Below are 8,816 nucleotides of genomic sequence, written 5' to 3' on the forward strand. Positions count from 1 at the left end.
ACTACCTTGACCCGGATTTGCATCTTGGAGGGGGCTTGGCTCAATCTTGTCAAGCTTATATTTCAGTCAAAGAGATCAGGTGGAGCTGCCTAAACCTCAAAATAACAAGTGCAAATGCCCAGAATCAAATGCAATGAGAGGCAGCTATTCAAGAGTTTATTGCAAGTCATATGCAAATTGGCTTTCTCAAGGATCATGGTTTTTAGTTCTTTTTGTATTATCAAAGGAGTGCTTTACACATGACTTTGATATTAAAATTCATGTATTTTCATTTTGCGCACTTTCATTTCCTGAGATCACACATTTTAGTTTTATTTTGATTATTAATAAAAACAACACCAGGCAACCAGTCGGTATATTTGCTTTAAAAAAAAAAAACAAACCCGGCTTTGGCCTTTGTCAGGTAATAACCTTACGCCATCCCTTTCCTCTGATCTTTCCAGCAATCCTCCTTCCGATCTGGCTTTAAACTGTGTTGTCGCCTGAGCCATAACTGAGCTCTAAAATGGCGCGGGCGCTCTTAACTCACAATCTCCCTATCCTAATTTCCTTCATCTTTCTGCTATTCATTGTCGTTTCTAGTGGAATTTCAGACGTTTCAAATGAAAGCTTTGTTTTTCTCCCCTCACCCAATAGCATCAACGACGGGGATCGAAGTACAATGTTTCTCCCTCTTTTTCCTCCTAAAGAAACCTCCCGACCACGCGATGAACAACTCTCCCGTCGACACCTCCAGAAAAGCCCTTCAAGTGCTCGTATGCCTCTCCACGACGATCTCCTCCTTAACGGGTCAGAAACTTGTATCCGAATTCCTTAAAATGAATGGATGCCTATGCCTATCTCTCTCTGTTTTAAGTTGATTTTTAAATTGAGAGGATGCAGATATTATTCGACTCGTCTTTGGATCGGAACTCCACCCCAGAGGTTTGCTCTTATAGTTGATACTGGCAGTACCGTTACCTATGTCCCTTGCTCTACCTGTGAACAGTGTGGCAACCATCAGGTTCCTTCATTTCTCACCTACATTCTCTCTTTTAATCATCTACTCACTAAATTTATTTTACTTCCACAAAACTATAGTATTAATCTAAAGTACCCAATGTTAGGTTATGAGTCAGCAGAAGCTTCTTTTGGACATAAAACCTCTGCTGAATTCAAGCTTAATATACTATTAACCCTTGTTTCCGTTACCAACATTAGAGAAAGAGATAATCGAAAAAGAGAAACCCCAAGCTTCAGATATCTTACTATTCCGCTTACAGCACTGGCTACTGAGTAATGAAATAAACAAAGGAAAATTGGTTAGTTTTGCTCTAGGTTTTAGTGTTAATGGAATTTTTGTTCTTTGGGACAGATTTTGATTAGTGGGTCTATTAGGGCTTATTGTGGTTTTATTCTTTGTTTACATTTTGTGTGGGTGGGGCAGGGGTGGGGTTGTATTGGAGCATTGTATAACAAAATTCATCTAATTTGCCCTAAAAAAAAAGAAGAAAAGGAAAATGAAGTAGAAGAAAACAATGTTGAAGTAGTTACACAGATGGATTTTTAAGCTTCACTTTGTTGATGAGATATGCTGCTTTATTGTAAAGAGTTGATTTCTTTCATGATAGTGAGTTGATGTATCTTTCTTATTTTTGCTTGTTATTGTGAAATGTACAGTAACTGGTGTTTGCTTTGTAAATATAGCCACTTGGCACTCGTCACCGTGCTGGTTTTTTTTTTTTCCGGAAAACTGTTGACCTAGCAGTGAGTTTGCATCAATCTTGTTGATAAATGCTTAATTTGCTACAGAATCGATTGAATATCACTTCTCTCTTTTTGATCAATGCACTTATTTCATTGTTCTTTGAATTAGGATCCTAAGTTTCAGCCAGAAATGTCAAGTACCTATCGACCTGTAAAGTGCAATATTAATTGTACCTGTGACAATGAGAGGGAGCAATGTATTTATGAAAGACAATATGCCGAGATGAGTTCTAGTAGTGGAGTGCTCGGAGAGGACATCGTGTCCTTTGGAAACCAAAGTGAGCTAGCACCCGAACGAGCTGTTTTTGGATGTGAAAATCTGGAAACTGGTGATCTTTACAGCCAACACGCTGATGGTATCATGGGCTTAGGCCGAGGGGATCTAAGTATAGTGGATCAACTTGTTGAGAAACATGTGATTAGTGATTCATTCTCCTTATGTTATGGTGGAATGGATTTCGGTGGTGGTGCCATGGTTCTTGGAGGAATAAAACCCCCTTCTGAAATGGTCTTTTCCCATTCAGATCCTGTACGCAGGTATATATTGGATATAATTGTTTTAATCACATGGGAATTTTAGGTGTTATAACAAATACACTCGATAAATCTTATGCATTTACTCTAGTCTCGGATGGCAACAGTCCATATTACAATATTGAGCTGAAGGAGATACATGTTGCTGGGAAGGCCCTGAATCTAAATCCTCAGACTTTTGATGGAAAACATGGGACTGTGCTTGATAGTGGTACTACCTATGCTTACCTTCCAGAAGCTGCATTTGTGGCCTTCAAGAGTGCTGTAAGATGTTTTCTAGATTATGCACTATCATATTTATCATTTTTTAATGCACTCTGCCAGAGACAAGTGCTGGTGAAAATTGCGAGCTTGTGACTAGAAGAATGGAATCTGTGAAAGCTGAACTTCATCTGAATGATGTGTTTGTGGTTAATGTCTTTTTGTTGCATGTGACAATTTAAGTCACCTTTGCCTGAATAACGATTTACACCACATGTTGGTGGAACAAACAACTGCATAATTTTGGTAACAGGCTCGACATAGTTGGAGAATGCCTGCTAATATGTGGGATTTGAAGTAAAAGTAAAACCTGTTAATTACACTCAGTTATTAGGCTAAGGCTCCAATGCTTACTACATAACTTTGAAGGAGAAACAAAGAATCCAGGTGGTTTGTGATCCTATAATTCCGAAACTCACCGAACCGTTTTCCTTGTGCTGCAGCATCTTAAAGGTGTTAATTTACGTTTGTTAACTACTTATTATAGTTGTTTTTTCCTTTTAATATGCAATTTTTTCTTCCAATTATGTCACTAAAAAAGAACTTTTGAAAGCTTTTTTTTATATATTATATACTAGAAAGCTTCTGCAAATCTTTGATGTTTTTAGCTTCTTATCATTCATTTTTGGATATGTTTATTTGTGTAGAGGAATAAGTTGATTTATGGGGCCAAAAGAAGTGGATTGATGGATTGTGTATTACTAACAATATTCTACCAATGGGTGGTGGATACTTTGTTGAATTTTTTTATTAAGACAATTTTCTTTTTCGTTCTCGAGTCAACTCCTGAAAATTTTATTTCAGGTCATGAAAGAACTTCATTCTCTAAGAGTGATCGAAGGGCCTGACCCGAATTATAAAGATATATGCTTTTCTGGTGCTGGAAGGTAATAAATTAACTACAGAAATGTTAGATCATTAACTTTTTCTTTCCTTTATTTTTGGTGTTGTATCTTGTATTAAATGTCTTGTATATTGCAGTGACATCTCAGAGCTCTCAAAATCATTTCCACCTATCGACATGGTATTTAGCAATGGAAAGAAACTATCTCTCACTCCTGAAAACTACTTATTCAGGGTAGGCATCTTAATCCACATGGTTTTTATCTTACTACCTTGCCTTTAGAATCTGTATCTCCTTTTGGCTTCATCTCTCCTAGTGGCTACATTTTTTGTTTTTGTTTTGATAAGTGGCTCCATTTTCTCTCTGTATATCTATGTTGACTAATTCTACCCTTTTGTTTACTGTAACTGATTGCTATAAAGCACTCAAAGGTGCGTGGGGCTTACTGCTTGGGAATTTTTCAGAATGGGAAGGATCCAACTACTCTTCTTGGAGGTATTTGTCATATATATCTTTTCGCATCTTGGGAAAGTTCATCTGCCAAATTCTTCAGTTGTATAAGCTGTAACATGCGTGCCTTTTGCTTTTAATTGCAACAGGAATTGTTGTCCGCAACACTCTTGTAACCTACGATCGTGAAAATGAAAGGATTGGTTTTTGGAAAACTAATTGTTCTGAGATATGGGACCGACTAAATTTATCTCCTTCGCCTCCACCATTGCCCTCAGGCTTGGACAACACAAACTCCAGTGCAAATTTGACTCCTGCGCTGGCACCTAGTTTACCTCCGGAGCATTATGCACCTGGTATGAAGAAACTGTTCTCCTATCTTTTTGTCACCACTAGTATGCCTTTCAGTCGTGCTTTTATCCAGTTTTGCAGTGGAACTGGTTTTATTTCAATAATTCTATCAGAAGGAGAGCCTTGGAGCAACGGTAAAGTTGTCTCCGTCTGACCTACATGTCACGAGAAGTGGAAGCAGCCACTATTGCTTGAATTAGGTTGTCTACATCATACTCACACCCCTTGGGGTATGGTCCTTCCCGGACCCGCGTAAACCCGAGATGCTTTGTGCACCGGGCTGCCCATTATAATTCCACCAGGCTGTTTTGCATCATTTCCCCCTAATATTTTTAATTCATTTTGGTTTCTGATTTGCTATGTTGGTTTTTTGCTATATCGCCTAAGATTAGGTTAACTTTGATGATTTCACATCCTCTCTTTGATTTAGGTCCATGAATGTTCCTGTGTCTAAAATGTCAGCTTTCAAAATGACATTTGAGCTTGCATTTGTGTATTGTTTCATCAAGTCTTGTATTCATCTATCTCCTTAGCATTCCAGAGTTCCTGAGAAGCACCCGCTAGTAAAGACGTATTCTGATGTCATGACATTCTTAACCTTTTTGGAGTTTGGACCCAAACAAACTTTTTTTACTGAAGGAAACTATAATTTTAAGGAGTATAACAGTTACTGCATATAGAACATTGTGAGTAACCCCACTCTTGAGATGCCTTCTCTTCACTGAAGTCAATTTCTAGAAAACCTTCGTGCTTGTCACAGATTTGTTGGTGTAGATTTGTGCTCCAGAGATGCAGATGGGTCCAGCGAATTTTTCACTATAGTTATTCTTTTTTTCTCACAACATGAAGGAAAATGATCCGAAATCACCCCGAAACTCACTCGAGCCCCTCGGGGCCCCGTTCGAACGTACCAATAAGTCCCAAAACATAACATAGACCTACTCGAGGTCCCAAATCACACCAAACGACATCAAAACTACGAATCGCACCTCAAATTCAAGCCTAATGAACTAATGAACTTTCAACTTCCAAAACTCATACCGAACCATACCAAATCAACTCAGAATGATCTCAAATTTTGCTTGCAAGTCCCAAATGACACGACGGACCTATACCAACTCTCGGAACCGCAATCCGAACCCGATATCAACAAAGTCAACTCTCGGTCAAACCTATCAACCTTCCAAACCTTCAACTATCCAATTTTCGCCAATTCAAGCTAAAACAACCTAGGAGACTCGAAACCCGCATCCGGATGCATGCCTAAGTCCAAAATCACCATCCGGACCTAACGGAACCATCAAAACTCTAATCCGAGATCAAATACGCAAAAGTCAAACTTGGTCAACTCTTCCAACTTAAAGCTTCTAAAATGAGAATCATTCTTCCAAATCAATCCTGAAATGCTCGAAAACCGAAGCCGACCATACACGCAAGTCGTAATACATCATATGAAGCTACTCACGGCCTCGAACCACCGAACAGAAATGCAAGTGATCAAAACGACCGATCGGGTCGTTACATTTATGTATGCTTCAAACGAACATTCAATAACACTGTTCAGCACAAAAAAAAACTCTACTAGCCACTTTTAGCCACCTCCAGGGACCCTCCCTGTCTCGGCCATGGATCACTTTGAGGAGTAGTAGGGCTTCTCCAAGAGGAAACATTCCACGCATGCTGTGACCCTCCATGTCTTCTCTGCCCATCTTTGCTACTTTTTCTGGCTGTCCAACTGGTTGATCAATTCTACTAACACCATCCGAATGAGCCCTCAGGAATTCATCTCCCTACTTCTTTGCCAGATACAAGGAAGGCGTTGTCCTCATAGGGTTGGCCTTGGCATAACCCTCTGATAATTTGACTCCTTGCTTTAATTTGGTAACAATTTACAATTTTGGGGGTACTGCACTTGATTCCATTGAGTTACACCGTTTCTTATAATTAGGAATGGTCCTGTGCAAGATTGAATGGGTACTGAACTCAGTTTTTCCCAGTGCAGATACTTATGATTGTTATTATTTCATCTTTGACCTGAATTGGCAGGGAAAATCAAAATTGGATTCGTATCATTTTATATGTCACTGAGTGTTGATTACTCAGAATTGAAGCCTCGTGTCCCAGAGCTTGCCCATTTTATTGCGCAAGAGTTGGAGGTTAACGTCTCACAGGTAATTTTTGCATGACCCAAAGTTGTGTCAGTCTGATGTAATCTAAAACTGTATATCCCATTTCTTTAAGTTACTTAACTGTATTTTAATTTTGTTCAATATGATATGTCACTTATTGGAAGATACCTTGCAGGTTCACTTAATGAACTTTTCGACAGAAGGAAATGATTCCCTCATTAGATGGGCCATCTTTCCTGCAGGATCTTCAAACTACATGCCAAATGCCACTGCAACAGTATCTCTAAACCTCTAGAATATGTGAGGACTATTTCTTGATTGAAGAACCCTTTATTCATCATTTATCTATTTGCAGGAAATAATAAACCGGTTGGCTGAGAATCGTTTTCATCTTCCTGATACATTTGGAAGTTATAAATTAGTCAAATGGGACATTGAACCCCCACCAAAGAGGTATAAAAGCAATCTGCATTCTTTGCATGTTCATAAATATTGCAGAACTTATGCTGTACAAACTTTTAGCATCATAGCATTACTTATAAAATTATCCTGATTTGTCAAAAAAATGTGCCTTTTCTTTTCATAATGCAAAATAAATCTCCGCATTGCATTTCAGATGGGAAACACTTGACATGCATCTGTTCATCTTGCCTTTAAACACGTCTGTAAGTTACATTCCTAAATTAGGAAACGTGAATGAGTCTACATTGCATGGCACCAGTTCAACTGTATATTCCAAGGATAATGATGAATAGGTGATGACTTTCGTCTCCATTTTTCATTGTTTCAATATTTTTCCCAAGTTCTTGGATTGGTGGATATAGTGGCGGAGCCAGGAATTTTTTATAAGGGATTCAAAAAATACTAGAATGTCATAATTGAGATTTGAACTTGTGACTTGAAAGCAACTTTTGAACCCTCTTTGCTACTAAACTAAATTTTTTCCCCTATGGCAAGGAGATTCAATAGCTTATATATAACCAAAAAACTTCATTTTTACCCTATTCGCATACTATAATTTGAAATTTTTTTGATCAAAGTTTAATGTGCTGCATCTCAAAATCTTAATAGCAAAGTATTACCTTAATTAACTCTAATGTAAAGAGATTGGATAACACACCACAACAATATTTTTGGTAAGTGAATATTACATTAATTGTTTTGACAATTAATTGGGATATTATCTTTAGTATGTGGTTATATCATAAATTCTTTGCTAATACTTCATATGATATAAGTTTTTGATTTTTTTTGGTGTGGTAACTATCAAGTTGTTGGTTTGATATGGTTTCATTGCAACGATTTAGGATACGATGGCAGCAAAATTACCTTGTTGTAGTGGTAGCGCTACTAGTTGTCCTGATAATTGGATTATCAGCTTCCATGGGATGGTTAATTTGGAGACGAAGGCAAGAAACCCCATATATTCCTGTTGGAAGCGTTGAAACACATGAAAAAGAACTCCAGCCGCTAAATTAAAGGAGATTATATTGCCCATCGATGAAAAGGCACTTTTGACATAATTTTTTTTTTTTTTTTTTTTTTTTGTAAATCCTAGCTAATTTTGTCTAGTTAAAGGAAAATATACCCGGTTACAAATATGTAGTGTCCTGGCATTAGACTTGGGAGTACTTTTTTTTCTTCCTCATTACACTTTTTCCTACGCTCTATGGTAGACTCTTTGCTTTTCCCACTTCCTTCAGTCATCTTTCTTAACGCTGTCAAATTCTGTGTTCTTGATGCTCAAATCTCAATCGTTCTCCTCAACATTTCAAGAATGTGGATGGGATTTGGAGCGACTTTCGAGATGTGATCCATGCATTTGGAGGTAATTAGTTTTCTTTCTTTTTGCTTAATCGCTAGGAATCCCCAATGTTTCAATTGTCCATAGCGTGGTCAGTGTCTCCGGGATTCCGCTATTTCTGATATGAACGGGAAAATTTTAAACCAAGTTACAAGGAATTCATATGAATAGCGTGGTCCAGCATGTAATAACATCAAATAAATAAGTATATAAACAAATAATCATCTATATCTATATATTATTAAAAGGAGAGAAAAAAACTCCCATATTAAGCCAAGTGATAGCCTCACAATAGGCCACTTGGCAATTTATGACAAAATTAGTTAGGTTAGGTAATAATTACTTTCTTTTTTAATTTAAATTTTAAAATAAATAAATTATGCATAATATACTGTTAATAATTAGTTGCTATCTTTGAATTTGAATTTAAACATGCTGAACTATTTTTTTTTATAGAAACAATAATTTTATATATTAAAATTGTTTATTTTAAAACCTATTCTATTTTAAATTGGGAAGATGCCAACATGATATGATAGTATTTCGATTATATGTAAAATTAAAAATAGAAAATTGATTATAATATTATAGAATAAAAAATGTTCAAAGATGAAAATAGAGATGATACGAGGATATTTCAACTTTGAATTAATTTGGAAAATAAAATAAATTAAGTAAATAAGACAAAGATATTATT

At 36.9% G+C, this 8,816-nt stretch overlaps 1 protein-coding gene across 2 annotated transcripts; it reads left to right on the forward strand.

Annotated features, from left to right (window-relative positions):
- The first annotated feature begins 358 nt into the window (after window positions 1-358).
- On the forward strand, window positions 359-8,017 carry LOC107820509 (aspartic proteinase 36). Of its 2 annotated transcripts, XM_016646800.2 has the most exons (13): window positions 359-789; window positions 883-1,003; window positions 1,856-2,283; window positions 2,388-2,544; window positions 3,346-3,428; window positions 3,523-3,619; window positions 3,808-3,880; window positions 3,985-4,191; window positions 6,233-6,357; window positions 6,491-6,592; window positions 6,671-6,768; window positions 6,932-7,070; window positions 7,623-7,759. In XM_016646800.2, exons 1-12 carry the CDS (start codon window positions 506-508, stop codon window positions 7,068-7,070), a joined length of 1,914 nt encoding a protein of 637 aa, XP_016502286.2. In that variant the 5' UTR covers window positions 359-505; the 3' UTR covers window positions 7,623-7,759. The 2 variants fall into 2 exon arrangements, with proteins under 2 accessions (XP_016502286.2, XP_016502285.2); XM_016646799.2 differs by lacking the exon at window positions 6,932-7,070 and having other exon boundaries at window positions 360-789; window positions 7,623-8,017.
- The last annotated feature ends 799 nt before the right edge of the window (window positions 8,018-8,816 follow it).

This window comes from Nicotiana tabacum, chromosome 15 (assembly GCF_000715075.1).
Source record: "Nicotiana tabacum cultivar K326 chromosome 15, ASM71507v2, whole genome shotgun sequence".
In the NCBI taxonomy this organism is placed as follows: Eukaryota; Viridiplantae; Streptophyta; class Magnoliopsida; order Solanales; family Solanaceae; genus Nicotiana; species Nicotiana tabacum.

Coding starts and splice junctions, on each gene's coding strand:
- LOC107820509 (XM_016646799.2), top strand. CDS start 506: ATGGCGCGGGCGCTCTTAACTCACAATCTCCCTATCCTAATTTCCTTC. Junction 790..882: donor GACGATCTCCTCCTTAACGG/GTCAGAAACTTG, acceptor GAGAGGATGCAG/ATATTATTCGACTCGTCTTT. Junction 3,881..3,984: donor TCCAACTACTCTTCTTGGAG/GTATTTGTCATA, acceptor TAATTGCAACAG/GAATTGTTGTCCGCAACACT.